At 41.7% G+C, this 23,388-nt stretch overlaps 2 protein-coding genes across 4 annotated transcripts in view; one reads left to right on the plus strand and one right to left on the minus strand.

The window, feature by feature from the left end:
• SLC25A25 (solute carrier family 25 member 25) overlaps positions 1-17,174 on the minus strand; it is a 34,827-nt gene extending 17,653 nt beyond the window's left edge. Inside the window, exon 1 of one of the 3 annotated variants that reach the window (XM_043982694.1) lies at positions 16,771-17,164. In XM_043982694.1, coding sequence (XP_043838629.1) covers positions 16,771-17,010 — 240 coding nt within the window. In that variant the 5' untranslated portion in view covers positions 17,011-17,164. Of the gene's footprint in view, positions 1-16,770 lie in introns of all 3 variants that reach the window. The other 2 variants (XM_043982696.1, XM_043982702.1) reach the window with 2 other exon arrangements.
• Positions 17,175-18,001: 827 nt separating this feature from the next.
• Positions 18,002-22,316, plus strand: NAIF1 (nuclear apoptosis inducing factor 1). The gene is made up of 2 exons (XM_043981537.1): positions 18,002-18,687; positions 19,871-22,316. Exons 1-2 carry the CDS (start codon positions 18,189-18,191, stop codon positions 20,341-20,343), a joined length of 972 nt encoding a protein of 323 aa, XP_043837472.1. The 5' UTR covers positions 18,002-18,188; the 3' UTR covers positions 20,344-22,316.
• The last annotated feature ends 1,072 nt before the right edge of the window (positions 22,317-23,388 follow it).

Here is a 23,388-nt window from a genome sequence, read left to right on the forward strand (position 1 = left end):
AATGATTAGCAGAGACTCAACTCTCTACAACTTGACTGGGGATCTATCATAGTATAATTTGTGGAATCTAGAAATCCATCCCACGCACTATTTCACACAGTTATTTCTAAATACTGGATGCAAAATCATTCCTCTAAAAGCAGATTCATGTTTGGCCATCTGCTTCTTAATACACAGGCACATAAATGCAATGGTCTCTCCTTCTTTTGGAGTACAAATCTCTTGATGTCAGGGACCATTTTATCATGACTTTCATACACATTTCCTAGATATCTAAGACACAGATGAGAAAATAAGACAAATGACTTAATGTATATCTCTCATTGATAAAAGTTGAGAGTAGTTATCATATTCAATACATTCCCTTGATACATGAAATGTACTTGTCTAATTCTTAGAAGAAATTGTCAGGAAACTAGACAGTTTCAATATAATAGTAGAAAAAAATCCAGTCTAAAAATTCAAGATGTGAGATAGTCTGGTGAAACTTTGAAAGGCTACTAGTGTTTGAATCATCTCCATGAACATGATATGAAATTCAAGTTTGTTAAGTTATATGATGCTAAAAAAAACCTGATCCATTCTGTACACTTTAGACCCATAAAGTATATTTATACTTCAAACATTTTTGTCTTCTATCTTTGCCTCATGATTTTATTAATATGTTTTTATGTCATAGTACCCATTTCACTATTGCCAGAAATATCATATTTAGTGGCAAGCAGACCAAATATTTTCTTTTGATCACTTATCAATTAAAAATATCTCAACCGGAGTCAAGGCATATATAGCTACATAATATTGTTTTACTACAATAACTTGCAAAACCTTAACATACAGTCATACTGTCAGACATACAATAAGCACTAGATTATTACTTCTTGGTTAGTAGTGAGTACTATAAAGTCAGGAAACAGACTAGCTAAAATAGTCACCAAGCATTTATTATTAATTAATAACAGTTCCCATTTACATAGCACATAGTTTACATCTACACAGCTTACAAAGTTTTTTTTCCCCTTATAACAACCCTGTAAAGTAGGGAACTGAGGCTCAAGAATTGATTTATTCAAGACCATACAACTAATGGTAGATATGGAACTCAATGTGTATGGTTAAATTGAAAAATAAATATTGGGGAAACAAAGCAGGTAAATATAATTCAATTCCTAATCTTTTTTTTAAATAAAAAGCACTATCAATCCTAACATGAATAGGAAAAAGGGATTATGTGATTTACTTTAAAGACCTTATAATGTTGGCAAGGCTAGCAAATACCTGAGAAGCAGGAGGGTATACTGAGAAGAGCAACCAGACTGAGTCTTGAAGACCTTATCCTTGAGACTATACCTATTGTGCAGCCCTGACAAAGTTACTTATTCTCTACTCACCTGTAAAATTAGGCTACTACTATTTATAATAACAACCCCATTGGATTGTTTTGAGTAAAGTACTTTCTAAATTGCAAAGTACTACATAAATAGGAACTCTAAGTATCCATAGGAAATTCAAGGGCCATTTATAGTTTTTAACTTCTTCAAATAAGCAATCTCCTAGGTCACTGAGGATATGCAGTACTTTAAATGGAGGTAGAATGGTGTAAATTTTAACTTTATAGATACATATTAGCAGGTGCACCTCACTGCATATGCATTCACAGAAGTGAAACAAGATTCCAATTTCTAGGCCTGTGGGCAACTGCAAACAGCCAAGAGTTACAAAGTGACTCCTGCCCAGGTGATTCAGCCCACAATTAAAAATGAAGAGGAGTCAGCCACATGCTTCATTCATGACAAAGGGAACTAGGAAAACAATGATATTAAAACTTCAGTGTTGAAAAAGGTGAAACTCCCTGATGTATTTCTGTCTTAGGAAGTGAAACTGGAAAGTCCAGCTTTGAAGAAAACTCCAGTCAAGAAGGTCTGTGCTGGAACAGTAGGCAAGTTAATAAGGAAATGCAAGGGCACTTCTCAAAGAATCATTAATTTCTTCAATAGCCCATACTTAACAGCAAAGAACGAGTCCCATTGAGGTATCAAATGTTTAGAATCAACCCAGATTTGAGAGAAAAGACAATCTATAGTTGTTTAGAGAAATGTGAGACAATATAGAAGTTCAAATTCTAAGGAAACCAAACTCATCCTAATTTCTCTGCTCAATTGATCTGCCATTGGTCATACCCCTATCTTTTCTCTTTTATCATTGGAAGCTTTCTTCCGAGGTAGAAATGTGACACCTGCGTTGTCAGAGGAAAAGGTATGTACTCTTTAGGTTAGCATGAAACGACCTAGCTGCCCATTAGATGGAATCAGCCAAATTTTTCTAAACTAAAGGGGACAAAAGAGTTGTTTTATGGCTACTTCTTTTACTTTGAACATTAGCATTAGGTTGGTTACCATACACATCCAAAGGCCCAGCATCTCAGAAATATCATGAAGCAGCACACCTTGTACCATTCTCTCACAAGAATAAAATATACAATGCTACATTGAGTGGTTAAAAATACACAAATCGTTTTGGAGTGGGTTTTTTTTTTTTGGTGAGGCAATTGGGGTTAAGTGACTTGCCCAGGGTCATACAGCTAGTAAGTGTCAAGTGTCTGAGGCTGGATTTGAACTCAGGTCCTCCTGAATCCAGGGCCAGTGTTCTATCCACTGCGCCACCTAGCTGCCCCCCACAAATAGTTTTAACAATCTACATTTTTTATGATTAAAATCATGGTTGAATTGAAATAAAAGTGCATTCTCAATTGCTAAAAAAAAATAATTATGGTGTGGTCAACACAAAGGGAAAATAATCAATACATGAGAGGTCTGATGGGATACAGGAAAAAAAGTGCCCCAGGAAAACTAGACAGCTTGCACTAGTTTGGAAATGCTAAAGAGCTCAGTCTATTTCACTGCAATTCCTGAGGGCGAAATACCTCTCTTGGGAATCTTTCCAGACCAGAAATCCTGTCCTATTTGTCTGTCACCTCCCCAACTCAAAGACTCCTTTGAACTTGCTGCAGCATGAGGGGTACCTGCCCTACATCAAGTCTGATTTGACCTTCAATTGCATCTCCACAGAGAGGTAGGAGAGGGATGCTGCCCTGTTCTGGATTTGCCATAAGCATCCAAGCTACACAGCCTTAATAATCCTTATGACCAAGAAGGCAAGAACAGGGAAAAAGAGTTATTTTAAAAACTAAATCACCTCTGTCACAACTCATAGCACACAGCAGCCTAAAGTTTTCAAATCATTTTCTTTAGAAATACACTGTGTTGGGGCAGCTAGGTGGCGCAATGGATAAAGCATCGGCCCTGGATTCAGGAATACCTGAGTTCAAAACTGCCCTCAGACACGTGACACTTACTAGCTGTGTGACCTTGGGCAAGTCACTAAACCCCCATTGCCCCGAAAAAAAAATACACTGTGAGAGTTAGACAGTGCAAATATTATTGTAGTTTTATATATGAAGACAAAGACACAGAAAGGTTCAGTGACTTGCTCTGTCACACAGCTGATGACCAGGCTCTGGACTCATGTCTCCTGCCTCCACATTAAGCACCCTGTCCATAGCTGTACTTGCTGAGGCTTCTTTGGAGCACACTACTGGCTTAATAACGAACTAAATATTTTCAGTTTTCAATACTGGTTTGAGGAACTCATACTAAAACTGAGAGCATTAGAATCACTGAAAGCGAACTCAGCATTTCCCAGCTGCCTGCTCTAACACAGAGGAAGTACTCCAGTTGGGGGGGGGGGGAAGGCAAACGTGAAATTTCAGCAAAGACTGCCTTCTATGGATATTTATTAAAGTTGTTTGATACCAACTTACCAATTCCTCTTAGCTTTAATTAGTAATATTCTGTCCAAAGAGGGTAGAATCAAATCTAACACTACTTGGATACAACTATAAAACACAGCTCTAAAAGCAATTGTTTAGCTAACCAGCTAAATGTAGCGCCTACTGTGTATAGATTAGATTGTTTAAAATTCTGGCTAACACAATATATACACCAGATGTGAATTTTAAAAAACAAGACAAAAAAAAAACTAAACAAGGTTCAGAAATTCATTATGAAACAATCCAAAAACTATTTTTAAAAATTACAAGTTCTTTTACAATCTATGCTCAAAATCAGCTATGTCATATTGGGCAGACTAATTTCCCTCTCTGGGACTCAGTTTTCTCAATAAAACTAGAGTGCTGAAATAAAGATCCTTTTCAGTTCTAGAAATCTCTGACTGTCAGTTCTTTGAAGATGTATCAACAATGATGTACTTAGTGACTAGCATAGTGTTTCACATATTCAGGAGACAAAGTCATAGTGGCTAATAGAGCCCAACACTGTAGCTGGCTCCATCCAGCAGAACTATTCACTTTAGTCCCACCGGCAAGAATTTAGCAAATAGCTTGTTCTTATTCTTGACAAACTGTCTTTGTACTTCCCCAGCATTTAAATAGTTTTGTGAATTTCCTCATACAATGCATTTGAGTAAGAAGTGTCATATTAAGCTCTAAGAGAAAAGAAGGGTTCAGGAACAGAAGAAGGAAGGAAAGACTCCAGTGGTCTACTGAACTGCATCTATTGGTATCTGCTTTCTTCCCAATGCAGAGTCAAAGAGAACAGGAGCAGCCACCATCTCCGGTTTCCCCAATCCACCCAGTAGAAGAAAATGAGCAAATGACTCATCTCATTTCCAAGCTTCCTGCAAAACCCAAGCCAAGAACTGAACGAAGATAAGAAATTTGCTCATGTTGCCTTTGCTGTTCATTTATTACTCAAAAGGAAAGTGAATTTTTAAATCTCTAATTCATCTTGTTTTTTAAAAAAGGCAGTGAATTGTGGGGTATTTCTGACTTCTTAAAGAGGAATAATTCACCAGTTCAGCTGCTTTACTCATTGTTTCTTGCCTAATATCACGGTGACCTCCTGGAAGCTTTACAGTGAGACTTCAAAGCTGGGATATTAGGTTTTGCACAGGCTACTGTGTTATAAATTAGCAAAATTAATTTCACAAATGCTTGCAATGTATACTATGTTATACTTCTATTCTCATAAAAGTAAAGCAGCAATATGGTATAGTAGACTGAGTACTAGATCAGGAGACTGGAACCAGAGTTCTACTCCAGAATCTGCTATTAGCTCTCAAGGTTATGCTCACTAACTATTGAATCTTCATTTATAAAATAGGAATGATACTCATTCCATCTACCTCAGGGTTGGAGAGGTCAAATGAAATAATGTGTGTAAAATGCTTTGTAAACATTAAAATTGCTATTTAAATGTCAATTTTAATAAAAATAGATATGAAAGCGGTTTGTAAACTACAAAGTGATATATAAAGCAATGTCAGAACCCCACTTCCTAAGGGCTCCACAGGGTTGAAGGTATTTTTACCTTTCTTTTATCTCCAAGGCCCTTAAGCTTTCCTTTCCCCTTCCCCACACCCCAAAGGCCAACCTCTGATACTCTCCTCTGAATAAGAGATTCTAATGGTAATCCCAGCTCTACCACCTACTTACTCTGTATTACCTTATCAAATTTCTCATTTCTGATTTATTCCAAATTTTGCAAATTGGGGCAAAATGAAAAAAAAAAAAATAAAAAAATTGGGGCAAAATGCCAGGTTTACTTTTTGGCCTTAAATATTTGGAAATGTTATTTTTTATTTTGGTGTTTTTATTTTGGTTTTTCTGTGGCAATGGGGGTTAAGTGACTTGCCCAGGGTCACACAGCTAGTAAGTGTCAAGTGCCTGAGACCGGATTTGAACTCAGATCCTCCTGAATCCAGGGCCAGTGCTTTATTCCACTGCACCACCTAGCTGCCCCGAAAATGTTCTTTTTTAAAATCAAGAACTTCAAAAACTCTTAAAATGGGAGCCAAGATGGAGGAGGAAAGGCAGTGAGCTCTGGAACTCATGACACGATTGCTCTAAAAAACATACAAATAACACCATAGGAAAATGCCCAGAGCAGCAAAACTCACAGAAAAATGTGCTGAAATCATCTTCTAACCAAGAACAGCTTGGAAGGTCAGAAGGAGGGAGCTGCTGTGCTGATATAGGAGTTGAGCCCAACCCCACAGTCACCCTAACACAGATCCAGTCCCAGGAAGGCCTCACCAGAGAAGGAGGCCCCCAGAGCCTCTGAATCAGCTGAAGTGCCAGTGTTGTCTAGAACTAAGCTCACAGTCTGGTGAGAGGGCTGAGCCCTGGGCAGCGGGGAGACTACAAGGATCTATGCTGGTGCTGAGGCAGAACTTGGATTTTTCACCCCTGCTGAGGACCAGGAGGTAAGGCTTGAGCAGCAGTGGCCCAGGTGGGGGAGGGGCACAGGCTCTTAGGAGCTAACAACCACAACACACAAAGCTGGTTGATTAGCAAGTTGGCCTGGGGTCATCTACTGACCAGGGAACAGGCCAGGCAAGTGAAGGACCTGATCCTCCTTAAATCATACCACCTGGGACTTCTTAAGCCTGAAATACTGTGGCCTGGAAACAATGCCCCACTTTAAGGAGCTAAAAGTCAAGTAAAAGAAAGGAAAGATAAGCAGACAGAGAAAGGTGAGGACCATAGAAAGTTTCTTCAGTAACAAGGAAGACTGAGGTGCACCCTCAGAGGAAGATGTCAACATCAGGGCCCCTATATCTAAAGCTTCCAAGAAAAATATGAATTGGTCTCAGGCCATAGTGGTGCTCAAAAAGGACTTTGAAGATAAAGTTAGAGAGGTAGAGGAAAAAATGGAAAGAGAAATGAGGGTGATGCAGGAAAGACATGAGAAAAGTCAACAGCTTGAAAAGCCAAATGGAAAAGCTCTCTGATGAAAATAATTGCCTAAGAATGAGGATTGAACAAATGGAAGCCAGTGACTTTATGAGAAACCAAGACACAATAAAGCAAATCCAAATGAATAAAAAAATAGAGGGCAATGTGAAATATCTTCTGGGAAAAACTGCTGACCTGGAAAATAGGTCCAGGAGAGATCATTTGAAAATTATTGGTCTACCTGAAAACCATGATCAAGGAAAGAGCTTAGACATCATCTTCCTAGATATTCTCAGGGAAAATTGCCCTGAAATTCTAGAAGCAGAAGCTAAAATAGAAATTGAAAGAATCCACTGTGAGATTTAAAATTGGATATTAGATCATAAATATCCCCTACTTAACCTTTCCCTTAATTTATCTCCCAGACTAGTAAATGGAAGAAGCTTCTGGTTTTCTAGTTAGAGCTTTTATTGTATGGTAGTTACAAGGTGATGTTGATTAGAAGGATAGGAAAGTAGAAATATAATACAAATCGTCTTAAGTCTAGGCTTAGTCTATATTCCGTATAAAACTCACCAAAAGCCCAAGGCCACCTTTGGGGAGAGAGAGAGACCGTGTCAAGCGCGTGCTGCTGCTAACTGCGAGCTGGGCCGAGTGGAACTCCAGTCAGCGTCTGTCTGTGCAGCGCAGTCAGGAGACCAGCAGAGCAGGAAAAAGCTACCACTTCTGTTCTCTCCTTGCCTTTTAAGCTTGCACCCTGGAAGTGGAGTGCTAGCAGGCTGACTGGCGTGCGTAGCTCATGCCGTTGGTCTCTTCCCCGAAAGGTTGGTCCTTCAAAAACTGGTGTCTTTCAGTTATTCTAACCGACTGTTAAAAAACTTTCATTTCTTTTTACCACACCACCGATCACCTCCAGAAAGAGATCCCAAAAGGAAAACTCCTAGGAATATTATAACCAAATTCCAGAGCTCTCAGGTCAAGGAGAAAATATTGCAAGCTGCCAAAAAGAAAGAATTCAAGTACTGTGGAGCCCCAGTCAGGATAGCACAAGACCTAGCAGCTTCTACATTAAAGGACCAGAGGGCATGGAATGTGATATTCCAGAGGGCAAAGGAAATGGGATTACAACCAAGAATCACCTAGCCAGCAAAACTCCACATAATCTTTCAGAGGAAAAAATGGGACTTTGATGAAAAAGAGAACTTTCAGATATTTGTGATGAAAAGACCTGAACTGAATGGCAAATTTGACTTTCAAATACAAGACCCTAGAGAACCATAAAAAATTGGAGCTGGGGGACATACCTGGGGTCATACAGTGGGTGACTGTCTTGTGTCTGAGGCCAGGTTTTGGTGGGATCCCCCTGGGTCCAGGGGTGATTCCTTGTCCACTGTGTCACCTAGCTAGGTGATGATATCTTTAGGGTTAAATTGAGGGGTGAAGGGAATGCACTGGGGGAGGGGAAAGGGCAGAGGTGAAATCCTACATGAAAGAAACAGGAAAAGGCTTATAGAGTAGGGGAAGAGATGGGAGAGGAACAGGGCAGTAAATGAATTTTACACTCATCAGAAAAGGCTCAAAGACCTAAAACTCATCAGAGTTGCCTCAAGGAGGGACTAACACACACACACCCAACTGGGTAGAGTGATCTATTTAATCTGGGCAGTAAATGAGCCTAACACTCATCAGAATTGGCTCAAAGACCTCAATCTCATTAGAATTGGCTCAAGGAGGGAATAATGTACACACTCAATTGGGTGGAGTAATCTCTCTAACCCTTCAGGAAAATAGGAGGGGAAGGGGTTAAAGAGAGAGGGGCAAAAGGAAGGTCAGAGTGGGGGAGGGGACAGACAGAAGCAAATCCCTTTTGAAGAGTGATAGGATGAAAGAAGAGGGATAATAGAATAAATATCATGGGGAAGGGAATAGGATGGAAGGGAAACAGTTAACAATAGTAATCATGAAAAAGAGAAAAGGGGGGAAAATTGTACAGAAAATATTTATAGCAACTCTTGGTAGAGGCTAAGAATTGAGAATCAAGGAAATGTCTATCAATTGAGGAATGATGGAAGAAGCTGTGCTATATGATTGTGGCAGAATGGTCTTGCATTACAGGAAATGACAAACAGGCTGATCCCCCAAAAACCTGGAAAGACTAATGAACATCAATGTATAGTGAAGTGAGCAGAGCTGGGAGGACATTGTGCACAGTGATAGCAGTATTGTTCAATGAGCAATTGTGAAATGACTTAACTACTCTCAGCAATGCAATGATCCAAGACAATCCCAAGGAACTAATGAGGAAGCTTACTATGCACCCCCATAGAAAGAACTGATAAAAAGAACACTTGTGGATTGTACATATATAACCTGGTTTTGATCTAGTGGAGGGGGGAGGAAAGGGAAGAAGGGAGAAAAATTTGGAACTCTAAATCTTATGAAAATGAAAAAATAAATCAAGAACTTCACAAACATCAATGAACAATATTTCCAACCATAAAACAGAACCAGACTATTTTTGAAACCATGAATCTCATTTTTTAGAGTAAACATGAAATTTAACAAAGTAGTACCAACACTGCCCGGCTAGTTTATCCTCTTCTAGACCTTCTTCTGGTTTCTTCTACACATTTTAAATGTCTCACTGGGGTTTTTCTTTCTTTTTTAGCATGGCTATCATTACTCCCCCAACAAATCTTTGTCCCCTCCCCCCTAAAAGCCCTCCCTCGTACAGTTAAGCCAAACAAATCCACCCCATGGTTGTGTCTGAAAATGTCCCCTCATTCTGTACCTTTCTGCCAAGAGGTGGGAGGCCTGCTCCTGCATGAGGTTGTGACTGACCACTGCATTAAATTAGAGTTCTTACATCTTCCAAGAGTTATAATGTAGTCATTGTACACTTTGTTCTCATTATGCTCCTTTTGCTCAGCATCACTTCACCCAAGACTTCCAGGTTTCTCTGAATCTGTTCCTTTTAATTTAATGGCACAAAAATATTCTATTACATTCATATACCATCATTTTTTCAGCCATTCCTCAATTAATGGGAAACCATTGTTTCCAATTCTTTGCTACAAATGTTGCTATAAATATGTTTGTACACATGGGTCCCTTCCTTCTTTCTTTGGTCTTCTGGGATATATTTGACATTGCATTTTCAGAGGGACAATGACAAACTTCAACATGTCCAGGAAGGATGCCAGTATAGGAGTGGGTCTGGAGACGGTGTCACAGGAAAAACTACTGAATTCAATGGGAGTGTTTAGTCTGGAAAAAACTAAGAGGAGACAACAGAGTCCTTCCTTTAGATAGCCAAAGCCTGCTATCAAACAGGAGAGACTTGTTTTATGTGATTACAAAAAACAAAACTGGGCTAGCAGATAAAAGCTCTAAGGAGCCAGATTTTACTCATTATGACAAAAAAAACTTTCTAACAAATGTAGAGGTCTAACAACACAATATGCCCATAAAACTGACAAACCAAGCAGAGGCCAGTTGACCATCTGTCCAGAGAGCCGAAGAAATATTCTTGTAAGGGAGCATGGGGGTTGGGGGGGGATTGGGCTAGATTAATTAAATTAAACTATGTTTTTTAACTGTTAAGATTCTAACTATGAGTTCATCAAGCTTTGAAGAAAAGTGGGAAGGATGCCCAACACTTGGGATTACAGTTCTGCCACTAACTACCTATGTGACCCTGGGCAGGCCACTTTAACATTTGAGCATCTTTATAGGAAAATGAAAAAATGAGACTAGATGGTCTTTAAATCTCTTTTGGACATTCTGTGAGGGACATAGGAGTCTGATGAGAATAAGTAAGAAGAGTCTATAGACCCTTAAGCTCAATGAGGAAAAGAGGATAAAGTTCTATAAAAACACAAATTCATTAGGAAGATATTAGGTTTGTTCTGGATCAAGTATCTCACCAGCATAATGCCTCTTGAGATCATTCCCCAGTGCTTTCTGTGAGAAGGGGAAGGAAGGGAAACAAGCATTAAGTGCCTACTATGTGCTAGGTATTGTGCTAAGCACGTCAAAATTATTATCTCATTTGATCCCTCAAGATTTTCAGAAGTGAATACATCTTCAAGAGATTAAAAACAACAACAATCACCACCACCTAATCAAAATTCAGGTTCAGGCCAACTCTCAGCACTTTCTTCTCTCTTTTTAGGGAGGTAATTGGGGTTAAGTGATTTGGTTAGAGTCACACAGCTAGTAAGTGTCTGAGGCTGTATTTGAACTCATCTTCCTCCAGGGATGGTGTTCTATCAACTGTACCACCTTGCTGCCCCACTTTCTGCTTTTATATTTGGTTAAGACACCTACCAAGACTATCTATTGCTCAATTCATAAAAAACAAACAAACCCAAAAACCCAACTGGTAGGTTTAATCAAAGTTAAACCTTATTAGAAACAAGTTTGTTAAAATATAGTAAAATCAGTTTAATATGTCATTTCAATACTTTTCAACCAGCATTGCATTTTTCTTGCCACTGGTAGACTGTTACCTGCAAACTTAATAAGCAACTATTATTTCTTTGTAGAGAAAGGTCTGTGTCTAGGCCCAAATAAAAGGCATATAACAGCACAAAAGCATAATTTACTTTAACAGCCTGAATGAAGACTAGTCTCCTCCAATTTCATACTTGCTTCCTTGTAAGCTCTTCCATCTATTTTCCTTATACAAATGAAGAATGAAGACTTATTCCCAGAATTTCTGAAATAAGTAGTTTGGATGACATCCGTGAGCAAATCACAAGTAACCTTATAAAAAGCAGATTAAGCATTCAGTTAAGATTTTCTTGTGGAGACAATACAATGCTATACCACAAACTATCCACTTGGGGCAGCTGGATGGTGCAGTAGATAAAGCACTGGCCTTGGATTCAGGAGGACCTGAGTTCAAATCCAGCCTCAGACACTTGACACTTAACTAGCTGTGTGACCCTGGGCAAGTCACTTAACCCTCATTGCCCTGCAAAACAAAACAAAACCAAACCCACCTATCCACTTAGTTAATAAGTTATCTATACCCATCTTATTGATAAGGAAACTAAGTTACAAAGCATGTTAGTTAGCAGAACTAGTACTGGAATCCAGATCTCGCTTGTCCAAAATTCTTGCCACTACACAATGCCGACTCATATTTTGAGCTTCTAAATGAACTAAAAGCTTTTTGAAGGCTAGGGCGGCTCCCTTCTATTTCTTCCATAACCCTCTAGAGCATTTAATATAGTGCTAGACATAGTAAGTTCACAGTCTATGTTAATTACCTAAATTTTGTCAAGTATTTATTAAGATGTGTATCACTGCTACACTTGGTGGAGTTACCAAAGATATCAACACCGACCATTATATGAGTTTATGATCAAGTCAAAGAGAAAAAAAGGATGCACATGAAAAACAACTAGAAAAAAACCCAAAATAAGTGCTAGAGTGTGGTAGAGGTTATAGCGCTAAAGAACTCAGGGAGGAAGAGTGATATAGTTGGGGACGAATCAGGCATTTTTCTATAAGAGGCACTGTGAAAAAAAAAAAAGATGCACTGTGTTGTGGCAGACAGAACACTAGTCTTGATGCCAGGAAGATGTGGATTCAAAGCCTGCTGCAGATTCATGTCTAACACATCGAATAGAGCACTGGGCCTGGAATCTGGAAGAACCAAGTTGGAATGTAGCCTCAGATACTTACTTTCAGTTTCTTCAACTGTTAAAAAAAAAACCCCAAAACAATAATATTATCTACCTCTCAAGGTTGTTGTGAAGATCTAATATGGTAAAGTGCTTATCACAATGCCTGGTGCATAGCAGGCATTTAACAAATGCTTGCTTCCTTCCTATCTGCCAATCACATAATTGCTTTCTACTTCGGTTTCCTCAAATATAAAATGGGAATAATAGCCAACACCTCAAGGATTGTTGTGAGGATCAAATATTTCATCTGATACATTTGTAGTACATAAAGCCTTTTTCATACTTTACCATACAAATGCCAATTATTCTATAAAAAGCCCAGCTGATTTGGATTATATACTCTCCTTCCCTCATTACCAAATTTATGCCCATAGTATATAGTCCAACATTTCTTCTAAGTTAAGCAACACTGGCTTAACATAAAGGTTCTTCTAACTATTTGTGCCAATAGATGATTGCATCATTGAGACTGCTCAGTTCAAGGAGAGGAACAGGGGCATAATAGCTTGATGGTCTATTGGCTTTGATGTATTACCAGAGATCTTATAGATTTTCAAGAACAAAGGCTTTGGTCATATCCATTTCCCCACAAACTGCTTCTCTCCAACTTTTCTATTTCTGTTAATGATACAATCTCCCAGCTACCTGTGCTCCACATCTCAGGGTTATCTTTTCCATCCTCTCCTTCCCACCACCTAATCCTGGTTAGTGATCAACTTCTGATATCTTTCAAGTCTATCTTCTTCTCTACCATTACCATCTTAGTCAGGTCTGATGATCTCTTCATCTGAACCACTATATTAGTCTCTTAATCTGTTTTTGCTTCCAAAACTTCCTATAGTACAAAGATACTGGATTTAGAGTCAGAGGGCTGAGGTTGGAATTCTGGCTCTGCCACTTAGCATTTATGTGGCTTTAGGAAAAACTCATCTGTAAAACAAAACTGGTTGGACCATATGACCTCTAAGGTCCCTCCCATCTCTACATCTATGATCCTAAAACTGTCCAGATTAAGCATTCTAAAACATATCTCTACACTCTCCTATGCAAAAATTTTCAATAGCTCCCCACTGTCTACTAAATAAAACTCAAATTTCTTGGCTAGACATTCCAAGCCTTCCACAACTTACGTCCAGCTAAGTTTTCCAAAATTATGTTACTACCCTCTCCCTCTTCATAATTCCCTGTAGCCACAAAATACCCAGAATGCCCTTCCTTCCTTTACCCTTCTCCTTACTCTTTATCTGTTAGCTGAAATTCTACCTATTCTTCAAAGGCCCAATACAAAAGCAAAACTTGTTCGCCTGTCTCAGATCCCTTCCTTTATATCCTTATTTTCTTCTGACTAGTCACTAATGCAGTGTTTTAAAAGTATTTTAAGACAAGGGTTGTCAAACCATATACCAAGACAAGGTCAAAATGGGTACATGATTGAGACCAAAGCTTCTTAAACTGTGGACCCATATGGGATAGAGTAACTGAATGTGGGGGTCTTGAAAAATTTGGCAACAGAAAAAGGTTGTGTATACCTATTTTATATACCTATATACCCAGGGTCACAGGTGGAAAAAGTTTAAGCAGCCCTGAGTTAGACCAAAAAGGATGATACCATAAGCAAATTAGGGGAGCATAGGAAAGTTTACCTGTCAGATCAACGGATAAAGGAAGAATGTATTACCAAACAAGACAAGAGTTGGTTTGGTCCTATGAAGGTGACAATTATGTAGCATAATAAAAATGTTAAAATTATCCTTTGATGTAGTAATTTCTCAAGATCATTGGGTTATTTTTTTTTTAAAGAATCTTTCTCTATACTTCCTTCCCCATTCCTCACCACTCTCCCCCCCTTTTGTTCCAGAAAAGGCTCTTTGCCTACATTCTCTTTCCAAAGAAGTTGCCCTGGCATGCTGCCACAAGTTTATCTGCCCACTTCCATTTTAAGTAATTTTCCTTTGAAAATCTCTTCTGCAACAAAGACGGGTCCCAGGGTTTATTTTTAAAGAAAACTTACCACAAGCTGCTATAATACACAGACAAGAGAGTACAGTCACGAGGCCTGGACTGACTCACTGATTCTGATAAATCCTCAGATCCAATTCCTATTCCAAGCCTACCTTCTTGAACAGATCATATTAAACAGTTTTCAGAAGTAGTTTAATTCACTCTTGTTTTTTACTTCTATAGGAACTTGCCCATTTCACCCCAACCCCATGACCTTTTTACTGGCTCTTTTCATCTCTCTATGCAACACTGCAACATAGTTCTCTCTCAGAACTATCTAAAACTGCATGCTTTGGCATAAAGTTTAAAAAGATGGAGGGAGGGTTGGAGTGGGAGAAGGAATATGGCACAGGATTTCTTCTTGTGGCACAGTCAATTAACAAGCTGGTGTTTTCTCTGATACTTGAAAATTTTCCCAAAAGCTAATTTTAATTTTTTTACTCTTAAATTCAACCAAATATTTATGAAAAATCTATCATAATACCTGGGTAGATAGTAAAATAAAAATAGTCCCTGCTCTCAAGTCTATTGCTGACCATTTTCAATAACTCTCTTGCACTACAATTTAACCCATGTATAGCTGAAACCTGCAAATGCTGGTATTGACACAAGAAAATGTTCATATCATAAAATATGGATCATGATTTTGGCTCAGCTACGTCTTTCAGCACTGGAAAAGAAAACTGATTACAACATACAAAGTACAGAAGGTTTTGTTTTTTCACTGTTTACCCTTGGAAATTAGTTGCCAAAGAATATAGATTACCATCGACAGCAAGTGAACTATGAATTAAGAGTACATCTTGACCTTTATTATAGCAACTATTCACAAATATTAATTTAAAAATATAATTTACCTCTTGTTGACAAATGACTCAGATCTACTTGTTGACAACATGAAATGGATATAGACTCACAAAATGCTTTAAAGTTCATTTTTCTCAAAACTATTCTGTGAGTTAGGTAGTGCAAGTATTATTCTCAGGAAGATATTACTAAAAGCACTTAGATTCACCAACTGATTGCACCCTTGATATAATTAAACAGTAAATGTCATCAGTAGGTGAAGAAAATGTCTCAATTCTATCATTCCTTTATGTTAAATTGATCTTTTTTTTGGATACCATGTCTCTTGGACTAATTTCTAAATACCGAAAATAGTCCTAGTTATTGAAAAATCATCCTGAAAAGAAGCACAACTCACCCATTTGATTTAATTCATTTCGGTATACCAAACATCTGGTAATAAGTAATTCACTGATGATTCTATGTATATCTAGACTAAAAACCTTACTTTGGAAATAGGTTATTGAACTAATACTGTATAGACTTACTCCCTATTGCAACCGGTGACCTCACATTAAATGAAGTAAGTTTTCAAAGTGGAACAAAAGACCTCTGGTAAATATCAGGCACAACACCACCACAAAAGCGAAAGAGGAAGGAAGAGTCCCATGTTCAGCCTATGTAGGAGACCTGGCTCTCAACAACACACTACACCCCAGCCCCTGTCCCCCAGCCTAAATCCCCCTTGATGATAACAGCTAATACAAGAAGGTGATTTCACACACTGCCTCATCACATCCTCACAACTACACAAGCAAGAACTTCCCAATTTTTCCAATGAAGAAATCGAGGTTTAAAGGACAGCATGGTGCAGTTTCACACCTCCGCGGTGACAAGATGTCATAAGACCTGGATTCAGGTTCTCACTATCATGGGCAAGCCATTTCATCTACGCTTCGGTTTCCTCCTCCGTCATTACCCACAGACTGCATGTCTACACTGAGCATCATCAGGCTAGCTAAGTCTGGAGACGCCCTCCATCAGAGCTTGGGCCAACAGGTGGGGGATGCTATTTTGTTCAGCCACAGCAGCCACCCCAGAAGCTACGAGCTGCATTAGTGGACGGGGCGCCTACGACGATGAAATCACAGCTCTTCTTTTAGTCAAAGAGGTGGGGGTCGCACACTCGGGGGTGTCGTGAGCGAACTCAAAGAGCAATCTCCACAGGAGCTAGAATTAACCCCTGCGAGCCTCTTGCCTCGCAATCCCTCCCGGGGCTCCTTCCAGCTGCGTAGAGGAAATGCCTCCCATGGCCCTGGAACCCCAGCCCGGCGGGCGTCTTCTGCCGGAAACCCGACGGGAAGGCCAATGCTCCCAGGTGTCGGTCCCCGCCGGAAGCCCCAGTTCCGGCTGCCCGCGGCTCCCACACTCGGGTTCCTCCCGGCCAGGAGGAGGGGTGAGGGAGGGCCGGAGACAAAGGGCCCGCTCTCGCCCCTCAGGGTCCCGGCTGGCCCCAGGCCGCGACTTCCTTACCCGCAGCTCGCCCTCAGTGCGGTGAAGGCCGAGCCTCCGAAGCCCCACTGCCAGGTCGTTGACACAGAGGCCACCGTCGCGGTTGACATCGAGTTCCTGGAAGAGGCTCCAGAGACGGAGGCGGTGGTCAGGTCCTCCGCACACGGCTCCGCCACACGGGTCCCCGGACGACGACTGAGCTGGGGCAGCGCCGGGGTCCGGTGGGGAGGCCACGCAGCGACACAGCACGTGGCTCACCATCGGGCGCTGGGCGAAGTGGAGGGGAGGCGGCAGGGATCTGCGTCCGCGGTCGATGTCCCCGCTGCTGCTCGAGCGCGTTGAGGAACTCGCCGGCTTCTCAAGTGAAAAAGCGCCGGCAAACGGGCTGGGCGGGGCCGGCCTCTGATCGGCTGCCCGCGCGCTTCCGGGAGCCCCGCCCCGCGCCAACTCACCCCCTCCCCACCCAGCTCCAGCGACCAATCGTCAACCACGATCCCGGCACGAGGCGGGGCCTTGGAGGAGGTACCGGGGGGGATCGAGGCCCCCACCCCCGAGTCTGGCCCAATAAGAGTAAAGTTCTGCTACGGGGAGATTCAAACATCAGTGAGGTTTCCTAATTGTCTGAGCCAGGTTTTCGAAGTGGGCTTTCCTTAACAATAGACCGAGTTCCCATCATTAGCAAATGGATTGCCCCCGGGAAAATTCCGTCTCACGGAAAGTTAAAAGTAAGAACGAAGGAGGGAGTGTAGCTTCCAAACTGGAAGCCGCTATCTTTTGAGTAGCAAACGTAAAAACCAATGGTAAAGAAGCATTCCGATTGTGGGCGGAACCAAGTGTAAAATTGGCATGGACCTTTGCCAATAATCCTTGAAGCAGCCCGAGCTTTGTACGCTAACATCGCAGTCCTCCAATAAAATGGACAAATCCAGAGAGCTGGTGGAACATTGTGAATAAATGATAGAAAATACATCCAATAGAGAAGCAGAAAAAAAAAAGCAGGGGGCATGGCGTCCCAACTCGATCGACATGACTGTTGACCAATGAATCTTCCAAATCTAGGAATAGGGTGGTTCGTATTCATGACGGACAGTGATGCTAACCAATGGGAGTAACCAACTCCACGCTGTGTCCAACCGGCGCGCGAGGTTACCCTGGAGAAGAGCCGGCGCTCGGCCCCAGTGGGGAGGGGAGGGAGGGAGAGCTCCGCACGCCCCGGCGGAAGAGGCAGATTCAGGAAGCCATTACGCAGCTCCCTAGCGGAGGTTCGGGCGGCCGAAGCCGGGCCGTACGCACTTTGCGTAGCGCCGGAGGTTGTCAAGGGCCTGGGCCAGGGCCTAGGCCTTGGCAGTGGGCAGGGGAGGCCCATCCCCTGTTGGGGGAGGCTGGCCGAGGAAGAAAAGGAGTAGCAGGGAGCCGGGGAAGGGGGCTTTAGGGAGGCCATGGCGGTGCCAGCCAAGAAGAGAAAGATGAACTTCTCTGAGCGTGAAGTGGAGATCATCGTGGAGGAGCTAGAGCGCCAGAAACACTTACTCATCAACCACTTCAATGCAGGCGTGCCCCTGGCGGCCAAGAGCGCGGCCTGGCACAACATCCTGAGGCGGGTCAACGCCGTGGCCACGTGCCGCCGAGAGCTGCCCGAGGTCAAGAAGAAGTGGTCCGACCTGAAGACTGAGGTCCGCCGCAAGGTGGCCCAGGTCCGGGCTGCTGTGGAGGGCAGTGAGCCCCCTGGAGGGCCAGAGGAGGGGGGCCCCGGTGGCCCTGGCCCAGGCCCTGGAGGCGCTGGCCCCTCCGTGGCCCCTGTCCTGCTGACCCCCATGCAACAGCGCATCTGTAACCTGTTGGGTGAGGCCACCATCATCAGCCTGCCAGGCGCAGCTGAGATCCACCCCGTGGCCCTAGGGGCAGCCACAGCTGCGGCCACTGTCACCCTGACACAGAGTGAGTGGCCCCATACTGCCTGGAGGGCAGGAGGTCGGCGGGAAGGGTCTTTGGGAAACCATAGCATCGTGGCATGGCAAGGTTGGAAGGAACCTTAGAGCATCATTCAGGCCAACCACTTAATTTTACAGAGAAGGATGAACTAGCCAATAGAGGTTGATGCCCTGCTAAGGTTGATGATCTTGGCTCAAACAGGCCAAAGAATAGGATGGAAGGTCACTTAGTGGTCATTCCATCCAATCTCCCCACTTTTTATAGACGAGGAAACAGAGACCCATAGAGGGAAAGTCCTGGCAGAAAGTGACACAGAAAGGTTGTAGCAGAACTGGGACTAGAATTCCAGTCTCCTGACTGTTGATCCAGGACTTTTCCCACATGTGTGAAGTCTTGAGCAGCTTGGCTGGATGCTTTTTAGGAAGGGTTGTTAAGTTAGAAAAAACAACTTCAATACCAACTGCTTTAAGGACCTACCTTGGTTATTCTATTGGTCTCTACCACAGATGGGCACTTGGGTCTAATGACTATTCACAGTGTCCATTCTTGGACCTCCATTTCCCCTCCTATATCTAGAGGAAATATGGTGACTAGAGTACTGGGATTGGAGTCAGGAAGACCTGGTTTCAAATCTAACTTTTGACACATCCTTGACAAGTCATTTAACCTTTCTTCTAAAGACTGTTGTCTGTTCCAGGAAGGGAGCAGAACAGTAATCTATGTGTCCATGGATGTTCCATGGACTAGTCATAAATAGCTGTGAGTTTGTCTGTGGTATGCTATCCTGGCATCCCTAGATCCTCTAACCAACTGGTTCAACCCACTATCCTTTTCTGTATGTCAATTGGACTACCACTGTGGCTTCCTTCATCTTGACAAATAATCATTTTGGCTCCTTAGCCAAAAAGGAAAAAAAAGGAAAAGATGGGGGCAAAGAGCACAAGGGAGGTTTTGTAAGAAGGACTATAATAAGTCTACCTAGGATGAAGTTTGTATTTTTTGTATTTTATTTTATCTTCTATTCCCATTAAAACTTTTAGTCACTTTCTAGCTTTTCCCCTCTCCCCCCACTAAGGGGGTATATTCATGTCATCTCTTACACAGTTCCAAAATCCAGCTGGTTACTTTGGGAGCAGATTCTAATCTCTCTAGGAGATCTTTGACTTTTTTTTTTTAATCTATCCTTTAGTTCCCACTGAGACCACATATCATACTTTGGAGGATGGAGTGGTAGAGTACTGTACAACAGAGACACCCACAACAGTGACCGCTGAGGCACCTGTGGAGATGATGGCCCACCAAGCTGATGTGTCTGTCAAGCCTCAAGCACTAAAAAGTCGTATTGCACTTAATTCAGCCAAACTTATACAGGAACAACGGGTCACCAACCTGCATGTAAAGGAAATTGCCCAGCATTTAGAACAACAGAATGACCTCCTGCAGATGATTCGTCGTTCACAAGAGGTGCAGGCTTGTGCTCAGGAGCGCCAGGCTCAAGCAATGGAAGGGACCCAGGCAGCCCTGAGTGTCCTTATCCAGATCCTCCGTCCCATGATTAAAGATTTACGCAGATATCTACAGAGCAACACGCCAAATCCTGCTCCACCATCTGATCCAGGTCAGGTGACCCAGAATGGACAACAAGATAGTCTTATCCAATGACATCAGGATTAATTGAACTCCCTCTTCTGTGACTGAATGGATTCTCTATTGTATTTCAGGCAGGTCCTATGGTTGTCCTTAGGATAGGATAAACTACATGGATAACTTCCATGAATTCAGATAGGAATTCAGTGCTCTTGGTGCATAATGTGTTTGAGAGCTGAAGGAAGTTGGGATGTGGAACTTAAATTGAGCTTCTCAGAACCAGAGTTGCCTTCTCCACGAGGCTTACTGCTGGTATCTGATGAGCTGGAAGACTGGTTGGCCAAGGCATCTCCTTGTTGGAGGACCAGGCACAGCTGTGTGAACATTACATGACTTAGTCCCATGTCTAGAAGATCTCCTATGAAGATCATAACTGGAAATAGTGCAGCCAAGAGTGAGAATCCCAGGTGTTGGTATCTTGAACAGTGATGATAATGGTGCTGACATTTGTGCAATACCACCTTTATCTTCTACAAGGCAGTATCATTAGGATTGTGGCTGAACTTGTACCCTCTTCTCACTGTGCCTAGGTCCCCCAGGGGAATTTAGTTATGTATCCTCCCACAGGCAGCAGATTCCTTTGTTCATACCCTAGAATGTTTCTCTAGAACTCTGATGCCAGCTTCTGTGACTTGAAGCTAAACTCCACCAGTGCTGCTCAGGAGAGGTTTGGTTGGAGGGGAGTGTCTCTGGCTGCCAACATGTTTTCCACAGACTCACCACTCCTCTGATGCCTGTTTTTCCCCAACAACCTTTAGTTGGGTAGTATGTTTAGTTCTAAACTCAGGCTCTGGATTAGCAATTGCTGGGGAAGATAAGCAGAGAGATAGAGGATCATTAGCTCTCAACTCTTAGCCTCAAGGGATTGCTCTTGCTGAGACCTATGTTGAATTCTTGACTACAACTGAATGGGTTCCATAAAACATGCCCACTTCTACACATATGTCACAGGGACAAATTAAGGATTTTCAGGGTACAGATCTGCAGTGCAGATTTTCCCTTCTCTCTGGTTTCCTCCAACCCTCAGAAGTTAAATACAGAGAAACTGTGCAGTAGCATCAATCTGGAGCACTTCTCCCCAAAATGTTAGGTTGCTCTACAGTATTGCTGCACGATATCCAGGCTCCAGCTGGGTTGATTCCAAAGCCATGGTTGACACTGAACATATGGGAAGAGTAGAGTGAGGTTATTGTGAAGACTAGAATTTTTGGATTCTTGGAAATTTGACCACCTCAACCTTGCTTCGAAAAAAAATGTCATGCATTAAGAAAATCCCTGCTTTTTGGAAAAGAGATAGTACCTTGAGGAACTTAGAGTTGGACTTCATTATTCAGTTCTTTGAATCTGCTCACCTTATTTTCGGGAGCCACAGTAATTTTTGAAGGTTTAATTCTAATTGAGTGGCTATTTTTGGTTTAGTTTTTAAATTTTCACTTATCACTGAGGCCCTTGCAGCTACACAAGCCCATGTCACCTTTGATGAACAAGGTTGGGTAGTATCACTGTATGTGCCTTGACCAGATGTGGCCCATGGTTGCAACCCAAGGTACCAGCCCCCAGCTTTACAAAGGGAAGATGCTGCCTCTGTGGGCACTTGCATTTAGAATTGCTAACTTCCACTATTGCAATCAAGAGAGACACTCCCCCCCCTTCCCCAGTTCTGTTATTACTGTAATGCTGATGGCTTTTCTACAGAGCCATGCATGTAGTCCCAGTAAAGAGCTGGGCTCACTGATGGAAGTAGAAGAAAAGTTTTTGAAGACATGGGTGCTAATAGCACCCCTTAAGCCCTTGGTCCCAATGGCACCAGCAGCTCCATCAGGATTTAACTGCAGAGGCCTCTTTGAAAATTTATGCACAAGAGAGCTCAGCTGGATTTTACCCATTTTTGAAGTCTGAGCCAGTATTGTGTCTAATCCAATTGACTGGGTACAAAGAAGATTCCTGGGGTCACTTGGACTAGTTCTTTCCAAGTATTTTTAATAATAAAAGCCCACTTTTTGTACATAATGTTTCTCTGCCTATTTATTGGTCACATATAAAATAGTAATGGACTTAAAGAAAGGATCTGTGAAGTTAGATCTACCAAAAACTTAACCATCACTTTGGGGTATCACTAGAAAAGATTTCATAGGAATGATGAAAGGTTTGTATTTAATGCATAATTTCCTGGAGTCTTTCCCCTAAACAGCTAAAGGATCCTAGAATGTACATTTAGATCTTTAAAAAAAACCAACAACACAAAAAGCAAACAAAAAAACCTTTGGGGTTTTCTAGTTTACCTGCCTCATTTTACAAATGAAGGAAATGGTGCCCAGAAAGATTGTGTTTTGCCTAAGACCACTGAGGTAGTAAATGGGAGAGGCAGGATTTGAACTTGGGTCCTCAAACTACTAGTCCAGAGCTCTTTCCACCCTACTGTGTTGAAGCACCCTGGTCACTGCTTATAATGAAAAAAAATCAATTTTTAAAAAGTCTGAATGAAGGTCTAATGTTAGCAATAAATAATCGTTCTTATATTGACCTGTCATTGTAGATGAATTCCAACCTCGATAAAGTGGTTGTCATTGTCATCATCAACTAATTTCATGTTGCTCAAATGTGTGCCCTTGAATTTGGTGCTGATGAGATATGACATAATCTGGAGAAAACTCCTGAGGATTTGATAGGTTGAAGGTCTCTAGATGAGTTGCTTTTCCTCTCAATGCTTAGTGTGCTCTGAAGTGAAAAGAACAATAGCCTCCACCTACCCATAAGCTCTTGGCATCAATATAGAGAATTCGGGTTATCATTGGTTTCATTTAGAGAAAATACCAATGACATTCATTTATTAAGTTCAATTCAGTAAGTATTTCATTATCTTGATAGAAACATCTGAAATGTACCATGTTATGACTTTTCCTTCTTAGACTTTGTTGAAAATAATTGAACCTGTTGTCTTGACCTCCCCATCCTGAGTTTTCCTCTCTGGATTGCATTGGAAAACTACCCCCAAAACAAAGCTGACCATCACCAATGTGTCTTGTTCAAAAAGATAGTGATTGTGATGGGTTTCATCTT

The sequence above is a fragment of the Dromiciops gliroides genome, chromosome 2, assembly GCF_019393635.1.
Source record: "Dromiciops gliroides isolate mDroGli1 chromosome 2, mDroGli1.pri, whole genome shotgun sequence".
In the NCBI taxonomy this organism is placed as follows: domain Eukaryota; kingdom Metazoa; phylum Chordata; class Mammalia; order Microbiotheria; family Microbiotheriidae; genus Dromiciops; species Dromiciops gliroides.